The following is a 25,568-nucleotide window of genomic DNA, read 5'->3' as shown; positions in this document are numbered from 1 at the left end:
TTCTGAATAATAGCCTGCATTAACTTAGTGCCTGGTGCCTTTCACCCATCTGCAACAAGATGGGTTATCTGTTGACATGAATTTTTTCCTCTGTGTAATGCCAACAAGATTATCTTGCTATAATCTCATATTTGAGCTGTTTCCAGATTACGTTGCTACAGTGAACAAACAGGGTGGTCAGTCACATGATGTGGTTTAGTTAAAATGCCACAGATGTAGTTAAAGTGCCAGATGTTTGTGTTAAATTGCAAGTAGATGTAGTGGGGAGGGTGGAGGGAAGCCCAGAATGTTTCGGTGTGTTTCATTGGTGTAGCTATCCTAAGGGAGGAGTCTGCTTTCCACCGAAGTAGATAAAGGCCGCTGTCTGCATGAACAGATCCAAGACTCTGCAGTGGGGGTGCAGCCACAGCCCCTTCCACAGTGTGGTGCATGCCACACACCCCTTGCCAGGGTCCTGGATGCCAGTGCAGTGAGCTGTTAGAGCTTACCAACATCTCGGCACGGCTCTTGATTGGACTCTGTGAGGTCTATGAGCTCCTTGGCTGGTCAGTCCCTGTGGGGTCTGTCTGGAGTATCTGGTTTTTGGCAGCTTCGGAGTGCAGGGGTAAGTGCCACAGCTGTTCACCCTTCCCCTCCCTGCCACTGAATTTGGGGGCTGGGAGAAAAGAGGCAATGGCAGCAGTGCTCACCCCCTGGGCTCTGGAGCTGCATGGAAGCAGGGGCTGACGCTGCCACCCCTGCTTTCCCTCTTCCCTGTCAGCAGCAGGAAAAAATTGGAGAGGGGACAAGCAGTGGTGCTCAGTGTCTGCTTTCGAGCAGCAGCTGGTGGGCTCAGCCTGTGCCAGCCAGCTGGTGGGCTTGGACCTCATGGCACATGCAGCACTCCAGCAGGAGCTGCGGCTAATGCGCGGGTGAGATCAGAGGTCACCGTGCATGTGGTGTGTAACCAAGGCAGGGTGCAACCATGTTGCTGCATCCCTTCTGGGTCTGCCTCTGAGTAGCCTCCTGAGGTTTTCATTGGGGTCTTGGTTGTTTTGTCTCCTCTTCTCTAACCTCAGAACATGCGAGCCTTAGACTTGGAAACTGCTTTCACTTTATAATGTTACCTTCTATTGTTACAGCCCATACAGAACTATAACAGCTCCATAGCTTACAGCAGTGTACAGTGTGGGGGTGAGAGGAAAGAGTATAGGAAAGAAACACAGGAGTTGGCTCCAGGGACCCCTCACCATGCCAGGTTTGGGACCTATGCTGTCCTGCGTGCACAATCTAGCATGCAGGACCCTGGCCTGCAGAGTGCCCCACAGATCTTTGGGGAGACCTACGGGCTGGATGTCACGGCATTGGGGCCTGGATATGGGCCAGGGGTTGAGCACTCCTGGTCTAACTGAACATAACTCTTACGTTATCTTGAATAACCGATGTCATGGATGATTCATTTGCAGTGTAGCATGACAAATTTGCTGTGGTGGTGTGATTGATACCACCCAGCAGTTAGTCACTCAAGACCGTACTGGAAGAGAGAGGAGAGGAGGGGAGTTTTGTGCCATTTCTGACTCGTATCTCGTGTTGCATCTGCCGCAATGTGTTTTCTTAAAGCCCCAGTTCCTGGATTCGTGAGAATCTCTGCTTTCATCTAAAAATAAAAGCTAACGTCTAGCTGTTCTGGGTGCAGAGAACAGCTCAAAAGTGTGATGATATTCACAGTGAAGGTTACAAAACCAGAAAGTAAATAAAAGAATCCTCAAATATATCTATGTTAACTTATTCTTGGACACCTGGTATTTTTAATACTGGGGTTGGTAATACATCTTGCTTCATCTCCCTGCCTGCCAACACCTTTCTTGAGGATCTTTGCAAATGAAAACCAATTGTCCCTCAACTACCTGGCACAAATCTTCATTTTACAGATGAGGGAGACTTGAGGCATGGAGTTTGACTGGCGTGCCTGAAATCACCTGGAAAATCTTGAGACAATTGAGACAATGCAGTATACCCAAGTCCATGTGTTTGGATGGCAGAGCGTTATGCTTAATTTCCCTGCAATTCACCCTTTCTATTTTCAATTCTTCCCTAGATTTATTTAAAAAAATCATACCTATGTGGAACTTGACGCTCTGTCTTTTCATGTGTGAGTCATGGTATTGGGCAGGAATATAGTTTAATGACCATTTTCCTCAAGAAGCTGCTAAACAGGTTTGACTTGAAGTGACCATTTTAACTTTGAAGTATCTTTTTTTTTTTTTTTTTAACTGAACAACTTGTTAGCTATATTGGGGGGGTAGGTGGGGGAGGGAAACCCAATGTGTTTCCCTTATTCAAAACATCAGACTTTATTCTTCCTTGTGTTTTTACTTGTAGGTAATGTTTGAATGCTTCTTACCATTGGATTAACAGTCTGTGCTGGGTCAAGGAACTTCTTCACGAGACAGAGCTGAGAGACGGGAACTTCCATAATGCTTGTGTGATCTGAACAATCAGGAATGCGGCACCCTATTGAGAGCCTCTTACCGAGAAAGGCACGTGCACGTTCTTCTATGAGCAAACTGCAAAATTCAAGGCTTTTCAGACCTCTGACTGCAACCTGGTCCCAAAGATTCTAGTGCTGGTGAACTGTACAGACCTGAGACCTCAGCTTCTTTGCATTTTTTAAAACAGACTACAAATCCAGTCTTTCTTCTCTACCTCCAACCAAGTGGAACTTTAGGCTTCTCTGATTTCTTTTGAAGCTGTCAAGATGATCGACTTAGGCTTCCTAACAGAGGAGGAGCAGGAGGCAATAATGAAGGTGCTCCAGCGGGATGCAGAGCTAAAGAGGTCAGAAGAGGAGAGGGTCAGGTAAGCAACAGACACTCCCAAAGCGCTTGACCCTTGGCTACTGCAAAATACATCTGCCTGCTTGCCTAGTGGCAAGAAAAAAAGAGCTCAAGCTCTGTGGAAAGTTACATTTCTTAGGCCTCTTCTATACTTTGCTGTGTCTAAAGCCTTTAGGATATTTATGCCTAGTATAGGCTGGCGCCACTGTTTTAGTCTGATTGTTATGGTCACAGCTTGAGCAAAATACCAGGGAAAAATAACTTTATAATGACTTTACCTATCCAGCATAAATGAGTTGCAAGCATGGTGGCTGAAATCCTCATTGTAGGTCTGCCAGTGGCTCTTTTTGCAATAGGAAAAGTCTTGCATGTTAGCTTTTTCAGTCAGTTGAGGTGCTAAACAAAGATTGATAGAAACGTGGGCGGGGGGAAGTCCAGTGGAAGAGTACTGGTAAAACTACATCTGCAACTGCTGAGGTGAGATTTGAAGTCCCTCTTTAATTATTTGTAAATACATGAGGCCTCCTTGGGATTATCTTGCTTTCCATGAGTTGGTGTTCCTCTTAACATCTGTTCAAATAGTGTTCTTCTCAAAGAACGTCTGTCCTGTTCAAATACATAGTGGTGGTATTAAATGGATGTCATACCGGTAATGCTGCTGTCCTAGTAAAGAGCCTTTCTTGATAGACCCACCCTGTTGGTTCATATTGTGACTTGAAGGGGTGTCAGGCTTTTACTCAGCTTGACAACTTGCTTCCCTTTCTTCATCAGCCCAGTGCTGTTCAGGTGACTGAGGCAGGAGGTACACTGTAAGCCCTTTGGTTGTACACTCTGTAAACAGCAAAAATAGTCAAGTGTCTGAAATTACACTTTTGCAGAAAGGAATGTTAAAGCCATTCCAAAAAAAATATTCTTAATGTCCTGCCCAGGTGTGGTAATAGCGTGGTTCTTTAAAGAGATCAAAGGGTAAATTTGGTCTTCATAACACAGAAGGCCTATTGCCTCCAAGTTAGGTGCTGCTTTCACATTCAGTAAGTCAGAATGAGTGCCTTTGTGTCTTAAGAACAGGCAGAGAAATATCAAATTTAATCCTGGAGTGGTTTAGGGTGCTGCTCATACGCCTGGGTAGGAAAAATAGGTAGTGTGTTGGGGGTAGCCAGGACTGAATGTGTATGGGGCACCCCAGGGTAGAAGCAGCACCAGGTGAAGGCAGTGATCAGTGGAACAGCGCAAGTGATTCTAAATGTGCTACGTGCATTGTCTGTGTCTGCACCATTTTGCATTGGCCATTAGCCATTCTAGTTCATACGTGCATTTCCTTAAATGTGTTGAACTGTAGGATACAACAGCCTTTACTTTAATTAGTTGGTGTGTTTCTTTTGTTTTTGTGAAACTAAATTTCCTTTTGGTTTCTCAGAAGCCAGGACAGTGGAAGCTTCCATCTAGAGCTGTCTACCCAGATCCCAGCTGGCAACAAATTGAACTCTCCTTTTTTGTATACAGCCATCTAGTCTCGGTCTCCTGAACCTCAAGTTGTTCTCATGTGAACTCCACAGCCATGCACGTGCTTCTAGAGCTGGCTTTAGAGAAAATGGTATTCTGGGCAAACTTGTCAGCAGCACTGCTTCAGGCAGAGGCGCGGGGCACAGTCTGGTGGGGAGGCAGGGCGGCATAGTGCACCAGGCAGGCAGGCAGGCAACACTACTGTTGCCCACACTGGCCGGCCTGGCTCCTCTTAAGCAGTTTCTGGAGGCAGGGAGTGGGCTGGGCACCATTCCTCCTTCCTGGGGTGGGGGAGAGTGCTGCTGTGAGTGCAGGTTGCTCACATGTGTGTGCACAGTGCCCTGGGTGGTTGGTCACGTTGCCCACCCCTAGTGCCAGCTCTGTATGCTTCTGGACAGCTGGGATAGCAAATGCTATGTCAACAGTACATGTTGACAAGAGGCAGTGTGCATGTAATTGAAATCCTAACTTCCTGTCCTTAGCCTAGTCCTCTACTGTTATATAGAGAATCCAAGGTTTGAAAAGAGCCGTTGCAACAATCCATTCGCTCAATGATCTGCAAATCAAGTGCTCTCAGGGAGACTGCACAGTAGATCCCTGCTCTTAGATCTCCTCTTCCTACTGGTCTGGAGCAGTGAGGGTGCTCTGGAGAGCTGGTCTGCGAGGACAGAAAAGCTGTGGCTAGCAGGTTAGTCCATGCTGCTTCTGTCGATCAGTGTGGGCTACCTGCCTGAATTTCTGCTGCTTCTCATGAAATCGAGAGACTCGCAGCCAGAAAGCTGAACTCACAAGCATTAGCCTCCCTCCTGCAGCTGGACTGAAAACTGCCTCTAGTGTACCCAACCCTAGCAGGGTGTTGGTAGTCATCTACACAGCTGCAAAGGAACCTGCCTCATTGTTCATCCTCACAGTTTGCCGTGCTGGGTGGGTTAAGGACACAGCAGAGAATTCCTTGGCGTTTGCTTCTGAGCAATCACTGGCTCTTCCTTGCTCTTTGTGGTTCAGAATAAATACAGTGTGGGGCACTGCTAGGGAATGGTGACATACAATAGAAATATGGTTCCAGTTGCAGCTTCTTGGTGTCTCCTGTGGCCAAGTGACTGCCACTGGCACCAGGCTGTCTGCAACAGCAAAGTGTTGTGGTTGTCTTCACATCAAGATTTCCTGCTGTGGTTATGTGCCCTTTTTTCCCTAGAAGAAGCCCTTGAGTCATACATAGAAGATGCTGTCATGGGCTCTGCATTCATTTGTTTGCTTCCTCTGTAAATTAGGGGAAACTAATGACAGGGGAGTTCTGATGTGATTGGAGATGGATCTGTCTGCAGTCACCACCACTGCACAACGTGCCAAACCACTTAACATATGCCTTGGTGTGGTGCAGTTTCCAAGGGCTCTGGGATGGTGTGATAAAAGCAGAAGACGTTGGGTCTCACTCTACTAGTTCCCAAGCACCCTCAGAAGCTTCAGCATGAGTCGATCCTCTATTGGCCCTACAGGGATTGAGTTGCTTCAACAGGTTAAATTCTTTATACCAAAATGCATCCTTAGGTGCTGAGGGGGCGAAAGATTGAAACGTTGGGGCTATGTGAGGCTTTGGACAGAGCTTCAGATCTGGAGAAGCTTTGGACGCTTTGGGGGCGGAAGCAGCGTGTCCGGGTCGAAGCGCCGCCTTGTTCGGCTTCCCGAAGCGCTTCGGAGCCACCTCGGAGATCCGGCCATAGCGTATAAAGGGGAAACAATAAAATATCTGTAACTGTGTTTTTTTTTTTTTTTGTTCAATTTGGATGAAATACTCGGGGGTGGTAGACTTTGCAGAGAGCATGAAGTCTGCCAAGTTTCAAGAAGATCAGTATAAGGGTTTGGGGGAAACAGCACTCCAAATTCTTGAAAGCAAAACTCATGTCACGTCTAGGCATTACAGCATAGCGGGGTGAACACTGCAGGGGTGGTAGCATGTACTGAGGCCACAAAGCCTTCTAAGTTTCAAGCAGATCGGTGTAGGGGTTTGGGGGGAACTGCCCCTCAAGCTGCGGACAAGCAGAACTGGTGCTATGGGTGCTTGTGGGACTGACTGTGTCTGTCCTGGGACGGGAGGGGAGACAGGGCTGCAGGCCCGGCGGCTGAGCTGCTGCGTTCCCAGTTACCAATCAATCAATCAATCATGATTCATTCAGGGACCAGGGACTCAGGGACCAGCTCAATACACAGGACCTGGATACTACATAACGACTGAATGAGCATCAATTAGCACCTACAAACCAGGCTAAAGAGGAAAGACTCAATACAGACAATCAACTGCCCCAGGACAGACAGTCTTGGCATGAGTTTTGCCTGTCAGCAGCTAGGGGTGCAGGGCCCCAGACCCCCCCCGCCCCCAGTCTCCTCCACAGCTGGCAGGCGTCACAGCAGGGGCCACCATCCCTGCAGCTGTCACCCCGCTGTGCCTTAGCGTGCACAGTGTCACCCATGGCACCAGTTTTGCTTGTCCACAGCTTGAGGGGCAGTTCCCCCAAACCCCTGCACTTATCTCCTTGAAACATGGCAGGCTTCATGGCCTCAGTAAGAGCTACCAGCCCCGCAGTTTTCACCCCCGTGTTGTAACACACAGCCGTGACATGAGTTTGGCTTTCAAGAATTTGGGGTACAGTTCCCCCCAGACCCCTGCACTGATATGCTTGAAACTTGGCAGATTTCATGCTCTCAATAGAGGCTACCATCTCTTAAGATTTCATACAAATCGGACAAAAAACAACAAAGTTATAGATATTTCATTGACTCTCCATTACACCCTATGGCCGGATCTCCGAGGCGGAAACCCTGTCCAGAGCTCTGGGTCGGATCATGGCCATCTGAAGTGGCCGGATCGGATCGCTGCTGACTTGCACAGGCCTATGAAATGTGTTACATCAGCTTTACGTTGCATGCAGATTTGTAGTGCATTACAACAGCTTTCATTCCAATGGGATTAAGGGATGTTGCAAACCCAACGTAATATGGAAATACAGTCATCCCAATGCAGTTTGGGATGTGGTTGTCAAGAGTACTCCTATAATACAAGCTGCTGGAGTTACTAATCTCTCCCGCAAAACAACTTCCCTTTCTCTTTCCTCCTTCGCTCCCAAGGCAACTCATCAAAGCTCACCTATCCTACTTTGTACATCTCCCATACTTCCTCTTAGCATACACGTTCCTTCTGTGTGGAAATACTCATGCAACTCTAATTGACCTCCTTCTACCTGTGACTGTTGCTCATTTGAATCGTGAAGATAAAATACCATTTCTTTCATAAGCTAATGCTGCTTTGTTGCTCAGCATTTCTCTTCTGGGGTATCTGAATGACACTCAGTCTTTTAAGGTTTTCATGATTTCAAGACATTTGGAGAGTGCATATGCTCACACACCTTGGCTGCAGCCTGCAAACAGAATGGCAGCTTGTGTGGGTAATGTAGGCCTCCCAGCCCGAGTGCTGATCTTTTAGATACTGTAGAATACTGATCATTCATATTCATGTCTTTCACAGCCCACTTAGCTCCTAGCATACTGCTGAATTAAGAAAAAGCTGTTCAGCTGTCTGCAGTGGCTTAAGGTCATTGCTTCTCTGGTCAGCTGGAGTACCCTGCCTTTCTTACTTAACTTTCTGCTGTGGCTCTGTATGCCCTGGATACTTTGCAAATCCTCCTCTTCACGATGGGGTTAGTATTAGGGTTCTGCTGCATACAACTTGATCCAGAGCTGTGGATCAAGGCATTCACCACATCCTGGTTATGGAGATCCTGGGTTCAGGGACAGGTTCCCTGATCCTGGGGTCCCTGTGCACTGGGACAGTTTAAAAATCACATGTATATTCCAGCTGTACATGTGGTTTTCAGATGGTGGTGCACAGGGCTATAGGACTGACCCCAGTGTTGTCCCAGGGCTGGGACCAATGATCTGGAACTATCATCTGTCTGGCAACTCGAGCTGTCAAAAATGCGAAGAGAGTGGAGAATAGAAATGACACTCTGATGCTAGCTAAGGAAAATGAGCTGACCAGCACGGCTTTAGGACACGTTGCAAACCAATAGTTTGCAAAACAACCGGCTCTGGTGCAGTCCCAGTGCTGGGATTGACAAACAGCTGATTATCAGTCCCATCCCTGGGACCAAACTAGATCATTCTAGGCTGTGTGTGCACCTGGATTTCAGCTTGCTGGTTCAGGGGGAGCCTGGGACCACGATCCTAGTCTCTTCCTGCACTGGCAAGTAGTAATGGTGCAATCTGGATCAGTTCCCAATCCCCAAATTGCATGTCCTGCTATGCAGTTGTGGCTGGGGCTTGAGATTAATTCATAAGTCTCATTGGTTTAATTCTAGCATTCCTAGAATTCAGGATGAGAACAAAATGGGAATATTCATGATACAGATTTCATCTGATTTATTTACATCACCAGAATGATTAAGTGTCCATACTGCCCCTGCCTGCCACGTAGAGTTAGGGGGATACTGCTACTGATCAGAAATAAGGTAGTGAGGAACAGAAAAACTAGGAGAGCTTTTCTAGCACAGTGCTTACACACTACCAGAGCCTATTTAGTACTGTTTATACTTTCCACCTAAAACAGTTGACTAGGCATAAAATCTCTTGTTTCTCACATGGACTACTTGGTCAGCTTGCAGAGAAGTTGCATGTAGTCTCTGCTCAGGAGTCATGTCTGCTGCTCACAAACCTCTTCCACTTAGTTACCAAATGAACCCCAGAGGAGTAGCTGTTCCTAGGGGTTATTTAAACATCTGCAGACTAAAAAGGAATGTTTATGCACAGCTTAATGTTTAAACAGTTGTTCCTTTTGCATTGCAAATGCTCGTGGCTGCTTTCCCACCTCCAAGATTCCTTGCTGAGCTCAGGGAATTAAAAAACCTCAGACACTTTATAAGTTAATGTTATAATCCCCTACCTCTGGCATTCTCATCTTCACTTGTTTAGCTAGTCTACAAAATGTTGTTACCTCTTTCAAAAGTGCCTCCCCCCACTTTTTCAGAATCCTTTGTGTTTTGATAGTGCATTCACAGGGGAGAGGTGTTTGACAAGAGTTTGCAAACTCTGACAAGAGTTTGCAGATGCAGTGATACAGGTTTTTTAAACAAGCAATTTCTCAGTACCAGCCCTGTGTTTTTTCCTTATACTTGGAACAGGACTCCAGGTCGGCAAGGTGAAAACTCTCCTTTAATGGTGGTGTCAGATAATTAAGATGTCTCGCTGCAGCTCCAGAGGCAGGAGCTCAAGCCATCTTCTGGTTTTGCAGAAGCTGCCTCAGGTGACCCAGCTGTAAATGGGGCATAGGGTCAGGCTGTTGAGTCAAAGGCAACTGGAGATGATGCTAGATATATCACTCCCTAGTGTACCATTGGCTAGAGCAGAGGTGGCTAACTTGTGCTACAAGTGGAATGGCAGCTTGTGTGTGGCACATGGCATATTGGGGAGGGAACAGGGAACATAGTGGCAAATAAGGTAGAGAGCAGAATAGTAGATCAGGCAGGGTAAAGGGATTGGAGTTGCGCTTGGGGAGGGCTTGGGGTTGATTCATGGCACGCCAGCCAGACAGGGTGGTTCCCCCTGGGTTACAGAAACTGGTGTGCCTTATCCTCCTAACCTGATAGGCCACTTAGTCTCAGGTGGACCTTTGAACTACTTAAATCAAGTTTCTGGTAATGACAGCTGACAGCTTACTAAATGGGCTGGGCACTCAGTGAACTAGAGGGAAGAATAATCCCCATCTCGAGAGCACCACAGTTTTAGAGGGGTGAAGGGTAAAGCAAAGTGATGAGAGTGGTTGGCACATAATAGATTACTTGTGTGGTGGTCTGTAATAACACCTTATATTTTAGGTAGTGAGGGTGAGTTAAGGGATCCTCTAGTGACAGAGGGACCTTGTGCTGTATATGAAAAGTATTAGAATTTTTCATCTGACTTCCATGCACCAGATCATATGTAAAGCAGATTGCATGTTTCCCATGCATCTTTCATAGGATCAGACTATTGTGGTAAATAACCTGAACTAGGGGTTTCCTATATGGCTGATTGGTCTGTATAGATTTCATGTCTTGCTGTGATACCATGTGATTTGACTTTGTAGACGGACATTGTAGAACAGGCTCCTAAAACACCCATTTTGTAGCAAGAGTACGGCATTTGTTCTGCATACCGACTCAGTGCAATTTGGCTCTTCTCCCAGTGGTCTCTCAAGGTGAAAGTTTAGCCTTATTTGCAACGAAGAGTTTAACCTAGTTCTAGAGAACATCTTTTATGCTCTGCTATTAACTGATGTAGACTGTCAAGTAGCTGGAAAAAATCTGTTCACATGCAGACTTTTAATCTACTTTATAATGCTCTCCTGTAATTCTGTACCTTCACATTTTTTTAGCTAAACACTGCTGTAGAAAGAGGCAGCTAAGCACAAGCTTTCTATAGTCAATTTTCAGAGTAAAATTGCCCTAAAAAGTATGTGACGGGGCAGCCAATACATTACCAGTTGTTCAGGAACCATAAAGTAAAACTGTGCAGCTAATATGTGAAGCTGTGGCTGCGGTGACTTTTCTGCCTGCCAGCTTGGCAAACTGCCTGGAATCTCAGTCGAGCTGCGTGGCGATGCTCGTGTCAAGAAGTATCAGCACCTTGGGCTCCTGGGAAGTCGTCCATAGTCCTATTACTGGGTGAGCCAGACCAGAACACAGCTGCTACTCCTGGCATGACATTGCTGTTAGTGTTATGAACTGCTAGTAAACCTAAACAGCCATGAGTGACTGGTGCCTCCTGAATCTGGGGGGGCACTCGCAGAAGCCACTGACCCCGTCAGGGGGGGCATCAGCCCTACTGACAGCATCAGTGTTGGCTGTCAGTGGGGGCACCGGCCCTGTCGGGGGACATGTGCACCCCCTACCAGTCACCTACATAAATAGCAATAGAAACTGTTTCAAGGCTCGAGTTGGCAGATCTGATGATGAGCAGGTTGCTAATTTTGTCCCTTTCCAGTGAAACCATGTACTTGGTGTATATATTGCTAGCAGGAAATGTAACTAATGCTGCTTTGGTTTGATCAGTTTGGCTTTTCACGTGCTGATGATAGTGGTAGCCCTTCTTGAGCCCTTTTTGTGTGGCATTGTATGGATTTACAGCCATGAATCCAGCAGCCGTTTAGGTGTGTTAAGATGGTGGGGTACCTGCTAATGAGGAACGTCCAGAACTGTTCCTAGGAACCAGAGGAAAGACCTGAAGGGAAACTGGAAGGGGCCCTTTGGACCAGGGTTCCTATGAATGCTTCACTAAGGAGGGAGGTCTGCTGTTGTGTTGAGCCCAGGGCTGCTTCTCAGTTCTTTCTTGCTTTGTTCCTGCTGCCCAGAAAGGCATGGACCAAGGGTGCTGAATGCTCTGCTGTTACCAAGAGAAAGAGGCAGACCGGGGGAACAGAAGTCAAGCAGTCAGACCAGAAAGTCGAACAGAGGTCAACAGCAATAGTTTGTAAGCATGACAGTCATAAAGAGCTCCAGTCAATGCAGGGGAAAGAATTAAAGGCCTATTTTGTGACCTATTAAGAAGGAGCTGGGTCAGTGCATTTGGAGGCTTTGCCTGGGGCAGCCACACCGACTTTGTGTGTCTGTACAGTGTTGTGTCTGGTGCTGCAAAAATAGTCTAACGTGACATCATTCGGTTAGTGCTAGATGGGGGATGCAGCAGCCAGATCTAGCCAAGAGGCCTGGGTTCCACTGGGGTGTGGACCAAGAGCTGGCGCTGGTGATTCAGCACAACACAGAGCTGGCCTGCGGAGCGGTTTTCCCCACGCCCCTTGGTTTCAGCAGCGCCTGAGGCCAAAGGAACTGCATTGAGCAGACTCAGCTGAGGAACGCTGGCTCCGTGAGTCGGTGCTTCTTGCTCGGGAACCTCGGGATGTGCTTGTTGCAGTAGTGCTCGGGAGCCCCACCATGCTGGGTGCTGTACAAGACAAGTGAAGTAGCCCTGAGGGGAACACATTCTGGTATGACACGTGGAGGGAGCGGGGACAACAGGCAGCGGTGTAAAAACACTTGTGTGCTATATTAATCATCTCTCCTTATATCTGCACTTGTGGCTGTGTTATGCACTGGATAAGATGGGATGGGATAAGCTGATGATTGCTGGAGTAGAGGGGAAGGGCCGAAATCCTTTGGGGTGAATCCCGGTTGCTCCTTTCCTCCGTTTCGGGGGCAATTGGAAGGAGCGTATCGCAAACCCGATGGCTGGAAGGCTGTTGGGCGGGAGGCACTGTGGTGTGCCTATTAAAACATCCGCTGGTGCCAGAAACTCAAGGGTTTTGCAGCAGAAGTGCCAACAACTCTGGGCTCTGCCACAGTCCCTGTCAGGAGTGACTTCACAGCAGACTGGTGACTATAACACTGCTCCCTGTCAAGGGGATGACTCTTAGGGTGCCTATTATACACCTGATCTGACATGTTCTGATTAGAAGGTGTCAAAGCAGATTTGATTAATCCAGTCTGCTGGAGCGTGATAATGGGAATGCTGCAGCGTCTAAAGCTCATTGAATGAGCTTTGAAGTGCCCCTGCTGCCATTTTGAAATGTGGGACGATGAATACACAAGATGCTGTGGGCGTTTAAGCTGGAGCAGCTCCTGAGACCAGCTCCCTCCCACCGCACCCCAGAGCACGAGTATTGGCACCCTTAAATTTTATTACAGAAGCAACTGTAAGCGCTTGCCACTGCTTTCTTGTCCTGCCAATGGGCCTCTGTGCAACTCCCTAGTGCTGCTATTTGTCATGTAACACCAGCTGGTTGAGACTTCAGGCTCAAGAAAAAAAAGACGGAAGGGGGGAGACCTAAAGGTGGAGGGTTAGGGTTTGCTAACAGCATTGCTTCCAGAGATCTGAAGGATGCAATGCCAAGAACAATGGTAGCAAGTTTTCAATCTTTATTGCATCAGAAACTACAAGTGCATTGATCCTTTCTTAATAAAAGGACCTTGACCATAGCAGCTGCTCTCTGTATATTCCATTATTGACTGAGGGGTGTTGCTTGTCTCAAGCTTGTCATCAGCGACCTAAAGCTGGAGTTAGATTAGCTTAGCCCACCGCTATAGGAGAGGCCCTCTTAGGCATGATGGCTGTATGTCCTGCAGTTTGCACCTCTGTTATAGAAAGAACTTATTTTCTCTTGGCTCATTTTATTAGCTTACTTGCTGAAGAATGTGTCACTGGGCAGAGTAGATAAAGAGCGATTTAGCACCAGGCAGGTTGAATCTAGTTCAGCCCTGTATATGTTTAAATATCTCAGGTGTATCTCTATTTGACTCCCTTTCATGCTTGTGTCCACGCTACTCTGGCAGTTTTATGTGAGTAAATCCTAGCAACTTAGATGCACTGAAGAGAAAAACAGACCTCCAAAAATGCTTGCAGGAGCTTTCTTTTCTGTTCTATAAAGAACCATTCATAAAATCAGGGTGACCTTAGAGGCAGAACTAAATTATTAAGAATGATCCTGCCAGGTCAGGATGTTTTTTAAAATGCTTCCAACTCGTGGTCAGCACAAACACAAGATTTAAACCCCTAAACTTGGATTACCATTTACCCGAATTGACATTGTTCCCTTGTGACTGCTTGCGTGTGCCAGAGTTATCACATAACTGCTGGCAGATGAGGCCCAATGGATTGGGAACAGATTTTTTTTTTAAGCTAAGTTATTTTGGTGCATGGGCCAGGCAGTTCCCAGGGACTCTGTAGCTCTTGTACCAGAGAGCAGCAAGGCACCCTCTGTCATGCTGTTCTGGAAATGAGGTTTCTGTGGGATTGTCCTTGCCCAAGTCTTACTGAAACATACTTTATAGAAATTGAGACTTGTGGACAAAAGAAGAAGCTTTCCAAACACCTCCCTATTCCACCCCACACACTGAAAGGCAGCTACTGACTGCAACACACAATGGCAGCAGCCAGGTAAACCGTTGATGCTGGAGGCAGCACTAAAGGGAAGAGTGGTTTTGGCCTGAGTTCCTGGACCACTTCCCCACTGGTGTGATGACCATCACGAGAACTGTGTTTGCAGAGAAGAGATGAGGAGTTAGCCTCATCTTAAGGAATCGGCATAATAAATACCTCGACATTCAGGTTCTTTACCTTAGGAAGGCAAAGGATTGAGGTAACTTTGCTGCAATTCAGTTTAACAGTAACTGGGTATTGCCAGCCCGGGAAGTGGGAATGTATTTGTAGTCTAACATATCCCAGAAATGCAGGTAGCTCTTGCTTTCGCTGAAGTTTGCAATTCATAAACTAACTTAGTGATGTGATTGAAGCTAAAGAGATTAATAATTAGCCATGACTATGCACTGACATGCACAAATATTATTGGTGCCTATGATTGGAAGCATGATATGAGAGGAGCAAATATCACCCTGAAAATAAGTTTATTGGTCTGGTCTCTTTTTAAAAAAAGATTCCAGGTGAACTCAAGAGGCTCTTGCACAGGCTACAAGCTGCAATGACAATAGTCTATGTCTTCATGAGCTGTCTTTTCAACAGAGAATAAAGAGATGGGACCTTTGAAGCTTCCTAAGGGTACGAGAACACCCAGCCCACATTATCTGTGGGCAGAGTGTGGGTCCTGCAGTGCTTTGTCCTTTTCCCCTTCCCCTTCCTTATTTTAATCACCATTTGGCTTAGCAAATCGTGGAAAACTTGCTCCTGTAGGAACAGTTTCATGTGAGAATCAAGTCTCTACACAGCATCTATTCAACATTAGAGGAACGAACTAATTTGAGTCTTGAGTTTAAGTTCTGTATGAGTAAGCATGAGGCACCATGCTTCATGCTCAATTGAAATATTTGTTTGAGAGGCTTCTCCAAGACCGACATCTGAATAGACAATGGCACTCTTTCAATTGATGCAGTTTAAAGTGGACGTATGTGTGCAGGGGGGGTCTTCAGGCATCTTTTGTTTCCATGTAGACTTGTGATTTGATGCATGCTATTGTCAAGTCAGTAGAAGCTGAATATAACACAAGGCCCTACTCAACTTTATTTGAGTCATGCCTGAGGTCAGGCTTTGCCAGGACTTAATGACTGAACATGTGAATGGTTGTGGAGCACAACTGATAAATGGGTGAAAAGATAAAGCAGCAGGAAAATTGCCTGTTGGCTTTTTAGTACTATTGATATATAGTTTTTCTTTCCTCCTACCCCAGTATCACCACTGCCAAAGCCAGAAACCAGAAGCAGACCAGCAATTTCCCTCTACAGTTACCATAGATGACATTTTAATTATTATTATTTTGATCATAGAAGTATTATATTTATTCCTTTTTCAGGCATTTACCAACAAAAATCAGTGATGATATTCAGCTGAAGAACATGAGTGGGCAGTGGTTTTATGATGCAAAGTCAAAGAGGCACAAGGATAAAATACATGGAGCAGACATAATTAGAGCATCATTAAGAAGAAAACCTGCAACAATGGGTAAGTTTATTTGGGGAGTGCTTGGGGAGACCTGTAGCACTTTGTGTCTTGGAAGGTGCTTTCCAGAAAATATTGGCATAGAGGGGTGGGTTTTACATCTTATGGAACTTGTTCTCATAATACCAAGTTCCTATTAATATTAACTGGTGATGGTGACGAAGTGCTATTTTGGCACAGGACTGAGTGTCCTCTTTAGACCTGAATTCTAGGCTCAGCTCTGCTTCCTTCTATTCCTCCAAGGAAATCTTGGGTATTGGTCTCTGAGAAATGGCCACTGACTTTGGATGGCCCTTGCTTTTGTTGGTGGACAGCTTGAGACTACTGAGGTTTGGCTCTTGTTGGTGATTGAAAGTGTTTGGCTGGAGCTCAGTGCTTGGCATCAATGAAGAATGGCCCTCAAGAGGCCTTGAGCTGAGCAATGGATCTTGGTCACGTTTGATCTTAATCCACCTAGCGTAGTTTAAACCTTTGCCTCATGGCTTGCCCTTTGTGATGAGGGAGAACTTTTTTTCTGTCACTTTTATGGCAGCCTTTTGAATGTTAGAAAGCTGTTATCAGTTTCTACCCACTTTCCCCCATCTCCTTTTCTCAACATCATTTCTTCAGCCCTTTCTCAGGCAGTTTGTATGCCAAACTTTATCATTATCATTGCTTGGCTGTAGGTCCTCTCCAGTTTCCTCGTTGGTCTTAAAATGTGGTGGCCCAAGCTGCACACTGTGCTCTAGCTGAGGCCTAACCAGCAAAGAAAAGAGCATTATTATCTCCTTTCTTGCATTGACAGAAGCTAATGTGAAATCAGCTATTCCCCATTGTCTGTGTGGCATGTAGCTTTTCTTCCCTATGCATAGTACTGTTTCATATTTGTCATCTGAATTTTATTTATTTGGTTGCCTATTCATCAAGATCCCTTTGTACTTGAATTCTGTCCTTCAAAATGTTCAGTCTTTCCTAGTTTTGTCTCATTGTATATTTGTATGCTCTCTCTTCCTGCATCCAAGTAGTTATTAAAACTGTTTAATTGGGCTCTATGCAGAATCCTACTTGAGACCTACAAATCTGACACTGATCTGTTACTATTTACCCTTTGCTTGTAGATAGTCAACCAGCTATCTGCTTCGTTTAGTGTTAATTCTGTCTAGCCCACATCTTCCCTGTTTGTTTGAGAGGTATTATATAGAACTATGTCCACTACATTCATTTTATTTGCCAAGCTAGTTGTCTGGTCAAAAGGAAACTGAGTTGGTTTGAAATGATTTCTTTTTAAAAAACTCATGGCTTCTGATGATCACCCTTTTATGTCTGTGTCTGACCTTTGGGAAGTCATTTATTTCTAAATGAAAAGTTTTTAATACAATAGTCTGGTTTTGAGAGAAACTGTGAAAATAAGGTATTTTTATTCTAGCCAGTTTGAGTTAAAAAACTTTTAATGGCCATCACAGATTCTGTCTCTTCTGTGTGCAAGTGAAGCAAATGACTCTTTATTCCATGGAGAGACTGCAATTTGTACAGTTTGTAAAGGTCTTATTATGCAGTTGTTGCTTGTTCCTAATGAACTGCACTTATCCAGTCTCCTTAATCACTTGCTCCAAATTAAGTGCAAAATTGATTCCATAAATCATTTTAGGCTAGTGGTAGCCTGCTTGTTGTGTTTAGGAGGAAAAGACGAGGCCCCAAGGAAAATGAAATACCGCAAATGGATTACAAGCAAGGAGAAACCTTTTTGCATTCTTTCCAATTCAGTTAGTATATGTACTTTAGGTACAGTATCTGCATCATACAGCCTGAAGCAGCAGTAATTATTTCTAAGCTTCTTATTACTTGAACAGACAAGGTTTCAGACTGAGACATTCAAAACTGGCTGAAGTCTGACCTGTATGCTATGCAGAACTGTTTTGGCTTCAGTGGTTCAAAAGATGATGGAATATGTTTCCTTTGCAGCTATGCCCTGTGAAAACGAGAACACAAAAGGCTTGCTACTGTTCTTTCTGCACACTAAGAAATGTATTTTGTTTTCTGAAGTATTGCAGAAGTCAACAGAAGAAATGCAGATTTTCCTAAAACATTATGGAATGTGTCTTGACTTAAGTAAAATAGGATTTCTCCCTGTCCCAACTCAAATAAATTGCTTGGTCTCTTGCTCTTCGTATATTTCAGTTTATTTTTTCTTCTATAGCAATTGGTCTTAACTGTTTCCTGTTTGGGGATCAAATCAGGACCACTTTCCAAATTAATACAGGAGCAGTAGGACTGTTGCACTGCTTTGCCACATGTTCAGTGGGCACCCAGTATTTTACATTATTCTGCTCCTTCTACGAGGACCAAAGCTTGTGGGTTTCAGTCTCCTGATGTTACTGATATGGAACCCAGGTGGTCTGAGCTGTGCTAGGAACTGCAAAATCACAACCTTTATTCATTGGTTTCAGGATACTTTACTGAAAAAAATGCTTTAACATTTAGAGCTCAGTGCAGTAAATGTTATGCTGGTGTTGGAATTCTTGTTTAAAGCTACCCCTGCTAATCTACTTGGGGTGTCTCTCTGCATACTTACAGTTTCAATGTAATGTGTTTAAAACGTATTGTGAGCCTACTGTAAAAGTTTGCCTATGCTTTTAGTGGAAACTTGTGTGAACAAAAATAGGAGACAAACTTGGTCTTGTTTTATATTATAGCTGAGCTGAGTTGGAACAAATCGGACAAAATGAAGAACAGTTGGGTGAACAATGTCAATAAAGAAGCTGTTGTCACACCAGAGCTCTTTGGTATCCAGGAACAGCTAGAAGAAGGGGAAGCAGAATCCAGTCCAAGGTAAGAAGCATTTCATCCAAACAGAACTGGTGACTTCACTGTTTGCATGTGTGTACACATGTGCTTCTCGTCTAGGGCTGCAAGAAGTAAAAGATTCTCTTTCAACATGTCACATAAACATGTCTTCCATCTAATGCTTGGCTGGCTCTTAAGGCCCCTAATGCATCACTCTTCATTGAATTTCAAGGAGCTGTAAATAGTTCCTGACTCTGGCTTGGGAAATCAGTCTGCAATATCTTAATGTGTTATGGTTTTGCATGTTATGGTCTATGCTCCCTAAAACAATACTGCACATTTCCAAATAAATGCACCCCAGGACAGGGAAAGATAGGCAGTCTTGTTTCATTTTCAGAACTTACATTAGGATTCAGGATGTGGGATAGTTGGTTCCATAGAGTCCCTGGCAGCTGGACACTGGAGGAATGCAGCATTCTGAATCTCTCTACATGTAGCCTAAATGACTGTTAATCTCATTTTACTTCTCACGTTACTTGAGTGTGGGTGAAGCCACTCTGGACTGGTGGTCTTGATTAGGAGTTCATGATATTGTTAGGGAAACAATATAAAACCAAGTTTTGAATTTGCGGGACCAAGGAAGAAGCCGTTTCTAGAGTAAAATGGCTTTCACTAAGAATGTCCTGCTTTGGAATTCAAAAGGAACAGTCATTTTGAGTTTCTTGAATGATCTCTACTGCCATAGTAAACTTTGGGGAGAAGGGGTTGCTAACATTTATTCTTTCTGTGCCTGGATTGATTTATTGTAAACTACTCAACTCCACCACAGGTTAGTACTTGTAAATACAAGTACTATCCTGCAGTAGAGCTTGTTACTCCACAGCAACGCATGTATAGACACTGATAGGGCTGGCTGGGGCACGAGGGTGCTTCAGAGCCTGCTGCTTGCCAGGTAGCCCCACACTGGAGCACCCTTGCATCCCATCCAGCCCTTCACAGCATGTTGAGCTGGGTTGGAGCACCCCTGGATTTGCAGGCTGACCCCGTGAGCCCCTTGCGAGCTGGGGCTGCTCTGAGCCAGCTCAATATGCTGTGGTCTCAGGCATGTGTTCAAACATGGTGCCCGGGAGTAATAAATTCTGGTGCAATATGTGCCAGAGTTTATTGTTGTGCATTAATAGCATGTGTAGAAGTGCCCACTGAGTGGGAATGAATGGATGGAGCTTGCTTCTTTAGGTCCCTGGTACATGTTGTGTTTCTGCCATGATTAAGATGGAAATTTTGCCAAAAATAGCAACTGGCCACATATTCATAGAACTTATGGGGCCATAAAATCACAAACCAGCCACAAGGATGTTACTTAGAAGTAATATCTCTGTAGCTGGTTTGTAAGATGCCATAACTTGGAATGTGTGGCATGCCCCAGAGCACTCCCAATCTTACTCTTTTTAAAATACAAATAGCCTTAATGTTTATAGAAGGGGGTAGGTCTTTGTTTTGGGGGTTGATGTCTTGGGTTTACCAACTTAACAAAGCATGAGTGGCAGCAGTGTGGATTTCCCTACACATGTGATTACCAGTGTGGCCTGCCCTTAATTTCTTGAGGCATCAACTGTAACAGGACTGGAAAACTGGGGTGAACTGTGCTAGCTAATAGGAGATCAGGATGGCCCTGGGGCTCGAACCTAGGGGTTGTCCCAATCAGCATCCCTGCTCCAGCCTTGATGTGGTCCCTGCCGGCCAATGGCATATCAGAGCAGCCCGAGGTCTGAACTCTGGGGCTATTCTAATCAGCTGATCTTCAGCTGCCAGGCTGTAGTTAGAAGGGATGGATTCAAATTTAGGGGTTTAACTAAATCAAGCATAGTATAAAAAGAAAAAACGAAAAATTTACTTGTCAGTAAAAAATTTTGCAGTAAAAATAAACAAACAAACAAATAAATCTCGGGTTGGCAACCATGCGTAACTGCAACAATGGGTTTGCTGTGTTGTCCCCACCCCTATTCCTCTCTGATTGCATTCTGCACCATGCCGCCTCACTAATTCCATTCCTCTCATCTCTGCATGGACCTCTAAAGAAGCCTATTTGCAACCCAGCAATACTACAGGCAGCCTAGGATGCAGCAGCAGCTTATGGCTGAGGGCATGTTCCCTGAAAGTTCTGTGCTTCTGCTCAGACACAAGATGGCACTACTGAGCTCTGTCTGTCAGTTTCAACCAAGCTCCAGCTGCTTACTGTTTTTACTGATGGCAAAAGTTTCATTTACTTACCATATTTACTCAAATACAAGACAGAGATTTTCCCCCCAGTCAGCATGGGGGAAAAGAAGCTGTCTTAATTTGCGCACAAAAAAACACTCATTAAATTCATTGTATATCATTCAACCGCTGCCAAAAGCAACACGTGCTCAGTAATGGAAACCAACAATGAAGTTGATTTAAATGCTGCCAACACTGAGCATGACTATAAAACACATGGTCTGTATTTGGGCAAACATGCTGATGGCAACATTTTTGAGTGTGGCTCTTAAATACAGGCAGTTTCTCCCCCAGGGTGGAATGAGCACAGGGCCTGGAGCTGCAATACCAGGCCAGCAAACTGTAACACCCTCCCCTGGTGCCAAAAATGCAGATGGAAGTGTGTGTGTGTGTGTGTGTGTGTGTGTGTGTGTGTGTGTGTTCCATCCCCCCTTGGTGCTAAAAACAGATTTAATTTTATTAGAAAATGTTAAGTATCATGAGACAAAAGTGACAAAGCTATAAGGGAAATACAGAGTGCCTGAGTGAGGGACTAACATAAGAGGGATGGGGCAACTAGGTAACAGGAAATACAGTTACCCAACTAAGCCTGTGGGTGGGGAGGAGTGGGGGGGAAGTGGAGGCGGGGGGGTGGGTCGCGATTCTGAGAGAGAAAGAAGATAAATGCACATAAACCCATAAAATAGTCCTCAGTGGTGGAGGAGGTAGGTTGAAGAAGTTACTCAGCCCATAGAGTCCTATTGCGGGGATCCTTGAATGGTGGAGTGGAGTGGTTCATGGTTGGAGAGTGGCTCTCAGAGTCCATCAGGTGCAGAGGGAAGATCAGGCAGTTCTTTTTTAAGAATGCAGAAAAATGGTTCTGAAAGTGGTTAAAATTTGTATTACAATTTGAGGAACCAGGACTGCATTATTTCAGGTCACAATTCCAGCTGTGGTCCATCTCTCTACTCCACTGCTCCAGCCATGTCAGAAATTTCCACAAAACTTAGGAACCTATAATTTCTGTTTACTTTGTTGTGCCAAGAGCTTTTTCTAGTTCATAAGTATCACCTTCATCTGAAAATGAAGATGCAAGTGTTAGTAATCCCTTCTTTTTCAACAAGTGTTGCACTTAAGTGAAGAGGTAAAACTAAAATTCAAGGTTTTTCCAACTTCCATCCTCATGCTTAAGCCACTGGACCATGATGCTGTCTTTAAGGACAGATTGTACTATATAGTTGTCATCTTCAGCAATCCCTTACAGTTGAGGATGATCGTTTTCCGTGATTGTTTTACCTGTGGGTCTGATGACACCAATCCAGGATCAACAGACTCTTTTGCAATTTGGGCATGTTTTCCTTTGCAGAGTGGATGCAGAGTCCATGATGTGCTGTTTTTGCCATTCCCACTTTTCTGTCTCCTGTTGTTGGTTTCAAAGTACTGTGATCCTTGCAGCAGACTCTTCCTCCATTTGGAGTGGTCTTGGGTGATAGTCTCCAATCAGTTGATGTTGCATTTTTTTCAAGTTGGCCTTGAGGACATCCTTGAAGTGCTTTCTCTGCCCTCCTTTTGAGTGTATACCTTGACTGAGCTGGGAGAATAACACTTGCTCCAGGAGTCTGGAGTTGGGCATCTGGGTGACATGTCTGACCCAGCAAAGTTAATGTTGAATGATCATCACCTCAATGCTCATAGTATTTGCTAGCGAGAGGATGCTAACATGGGTGTATCTGCCTACCCACTGGATTTGAAGGATCTTCTGCAGGCAGAATTGGTGGTACTTCTCCAGTGACTTGAGTACCTTGTGCATGTCTCAGCTCCTTAGGCATCACAACTGCTTGATAAGCCATGAGCTTGGTTTCAGATATGATGTTGTGATCTTCAAACACCTGTTTCTTCAGGCATCCAAAGGCTGCACTTGCACTTGTAAGGTGAGGTTAGATTTCTTCATTGATGTCAGCCGTCTGTGAAAAATGGCTTCCAAGGTACAGGAAATACTCAACATTCTCCAGAGTCTAACTATGAAGTTGAATTACCAGAGCTGGGGACTGCTCATTAAGAGCTTGTTGATGTAGGTCCTTAGTCTGCTGAACGTTAAGCCATTAAGCATCAGTCCCATTTTCTTGTATGCCTTGGTAAAGATGTCAACGATTGCCTGAAGGTCTGCTTGCAAGTAAGCGTAGATTTTCAGCATCATCAACATACTGGAGCTTGATGATTGAGGGCAGGGTTGTGTTGGTTTTGGCTTGGAGTCAACTGAGATTAAACAGCTTACTATCCATTTGACTGGAAGCTTGTTGGTGGTCAGATGTACCATTGTGGTAAGGAATATTGAGAAGTTTGTTAGAGTGATGATGCAGCCATGCTTACCTCTGGTCTTAACCTCAAAGGGATCTGTGATAGATCTTTTGCTGAGAACCACTGCTTGCATACCGTCATGGAGCAGGCAAAGAATGGTGATGAATTTTGGTGGCCACCTGTATTTCAGAAGGATCCTTTACAGTGTTGCTTGGTTGACAGAGTCAAAGCCTTTCATAAGGTCAGAGAAGGCCATGTAGAGAGGTTTATGTTGTTCCCAGCACTTTTCCTGCAGTCAGTGAGCAGTGAACATCATGTCAGTTGTGCCTCTTGTTGCTCTAAACCCACACTGAGATTCTGGAAGGAGCTCTTTAGCAAGTGGAAGGTGACGGTTCGGGAGGAGTCATGCAATGATCTTTCCTGTGGTGTACAGCAAGGCAATCCCTCTGTAATTCTCAGTTGGACTTGTCTCCTTTCTTGAAGATTGTCCCAGTCATGGCATCCCTGGGATCATCTGCGATTTCCTTATCCTTCCAAATCCTTAAGATGAGGGCAAGGAACTGTGATATAAACTCCTCTCCCCTCTGCTTGAAGATTTCAGTGGGGAGTCCATTAGCCTTGTCATTCTTCATTCACTCCATCTGATTGATGGCTTTCCTCACCTCATCAAAGGTTGGAGGGATTCTGAGAGTCCATCCCACAACACCCAGTTGGACACAGCTGAGAGCACTCTCATCCACAGCAGAGTCTCAACTGAGAAAGTCTTCAAAATGCTCCTTCCAGCGGGCATTGATGACTCTTCTTTCCTTGATCAGGTCTCCTCCATCCTTAGGTCTCAAGGGGGTTGGTCCCTGAGTGATTGAACTGTAGATGGCTTTGATGGCATTGAAAAACCTGTGCATATCCTGGATTTCAGTGAGATTTTGAATCTCCTTTGCCTTGTCCTCCCACCGTCTGTTCTTGATATCATAGGTCCTCCTTTGGACTTCTGCCTTGACTTCGTGATTTCAGTTTCTTTTGCTTGGAGTTGATGTTGTTCTGCCAAGCACAAAGGCCTTGCACTTGCAGTTGATCAACTCTTGTGTTTCTGGTCATTCTCATCGAACCAATTTTGTTTGTTTCTTGGTAGAGAATTCAAGCGTCTTTTTGTAGTTGCTGCTGATGGTGGACTTGAAGGCCCCCAAGCGCTGCCAATATTCTCCCATTGTTGATTGGAGTTCACCAGTTTTTTGTTGAGGCACTGCTAGAAGGGGTTCTTGATTGGGTCCTTGAGTCCTTCAGTGTTGATCTTCTGTTGTCATTTCTTCTGCTGTAGCTGTCTTTTGGGAGCCAATTTGAATGACATAACTGAGCAGATGAGTCGGTGATTGGTCTGGCACTGTCAACTCCTAGCATAGCTTGGGTGATGCGGACACATTTGTAATATCCAACACAAACAATGATATAGTAAATTAGGTGCCAATGCTTAGATTCTGGGATAGTAATTTCTAATGAAACTGTTCCCAGGTAAAACCTGCAGAAAGAACATAATCTAGACCCCAGTATTTGTACTGAGCAAAACCTGGTCTCTAAAAGCAGGAGAAAGTACTAGTTTTGTAAGTGATAAGTACAAAACTAAAGTACTAGTTTTGTAAGTGGATCAAGATCAGGAGCTCTCTTCCTTCTGTTAGAGATATCTGTGGCTGACTATTTTGGGATGAGTATGAGGACAGGCCAGTTGTTCAGCCCCTGTTTTAAAGCAGCCTTCTAGCCTGAACATACTTAAAATTGGTTACAATCTTACCTGGCTGTGTGCCTATCTCTAACAGAAACAGCTGAGCAGGAGCAAATAAAAAAATATTGATTCCAGAGCTGCTAACTCAGCGTGGCGAAGGGTTAGCCTGTGTTAGGTTTTGTATTGGAAGTGTATGTTGAACATTGGGTTCAATATTTAGGAAACCTGTTCAGCACCCTGTTCAAATTTGCGGACAGCACTAAGATGCGGGGGGGTGTGGGCACGCTAGACAGGAGGAATAGGGTGCAATCGGACCTAGACAGGTTACAGGGGTGGGCAGCCGAGAATAGGATGGGATTCAACACCGACAAGTGCAAGGTGCTGCACCTGGGGAGGAAGAACCAGCACCATACCTACAGGCTGGGGAACTCCCTTCTCGTCAGCGCAGAGGCAGAGAAAGATCTTGGAGTCGTCATTGATGCCAAGATGAACATGGGCCAGCAGTGCGGGGATGCAGTCAGGAAGGCCAACCGTACCTTGTCATGCATCCAGAGATGCATCTCGAGCAGGTCCAGGGAGGTGATCCTCCCCCTCTATGCGGCACTGGTCAGGCCGCAGCTGGGGTACTGCGTCCAGTTCTGGGCGCTGCACTTCAGGAGGGATGTGGACAGCATGGAGAGGGTCCAGAGGAGGGCCACCCGCATGATCGGGGGCAGCAGGGCAGGCCCTACGAGGAGAGGCTACGGGACCTGAACCTGTTCAGCTGCCAC

At 45.3% G+C, this 25,568-nt stretch overlaps 1 protein-coding gene and 1 long non-coding RNA gene across 6 annotated transcripts in view; both read left to right on the top strand.

The window, feature by feature from the left end:
* Positions 1-374: 374 nt before the first annotated feature.
* The window catches only part of SYTL2 (synaptotagmin like 2), a 74,506-nt gene continuing 49,312 nt past the window's right edge, over positions 375-25,568 (top strand). For 4 of the 5 annotated variants that reach the window (XM_019524616.1, XM_019524614.1, XM_019524615.1 and 1 more), the window contains exons 1-4: positions 375-604; positions 2,362-2,838; positions 15,640-15,788; positions 18,458-18,593. In XM_019524616.1, the coding sequence (XP_019380161.1) occupies positions 2,738-2,838; positions 15,640-15,788; positions 18,458-18,593 (386 nt within the window). In that variant the 5' untranslated portion in view covers positions 375-604; positions 2,362-2,737. The remainder of the gene's footprint in view (positions 605-2,361; positions 2,839-15,639; positions 15,789-18,457; positions 18,594-25,568) is intronic. The other variant, XM_019524617.1, reaches the window with a different exon arrangement.
* Positions 22,205-25,568, top strand: part of LOC109302785 — a 9,817-nt gene continuing 6,453 nt past the window's right edge. The window contains exons 1-2 of the long non-coding RNA XR_002098933.1: positions 22,205-22,430; positions 23,464-23,469. This is a non-coding gene — a long non-coding RNA (uncharacterized LOC109302785). The remainder of the gene's footprint in view (positions 22,431-23,463; positions 23,470-25,568) is intronic.

The sequence above is a fragment of the Gavialis gangeticus genome, unplaced genomic scaffold (genome assembly GCF_001723915.1).
Source record: "Gavialis gangeticus isolate Ggan-Ray unplaced genomic scaffold, GavGan_comp1, whole genome shotgun sequence".
In the NCBI taxonomy this organism is placed as follows: domain Eukaryota; kingdom Metazoa; phylum Chordata; order Crocodylia; family Gavialidae; genus Gavialis; species Gavialis gangeticus.
Note: the sequence above shows the minus strand (reverse complement) of the source record. Positions and strands in the feature narration are given on the sequence as shown.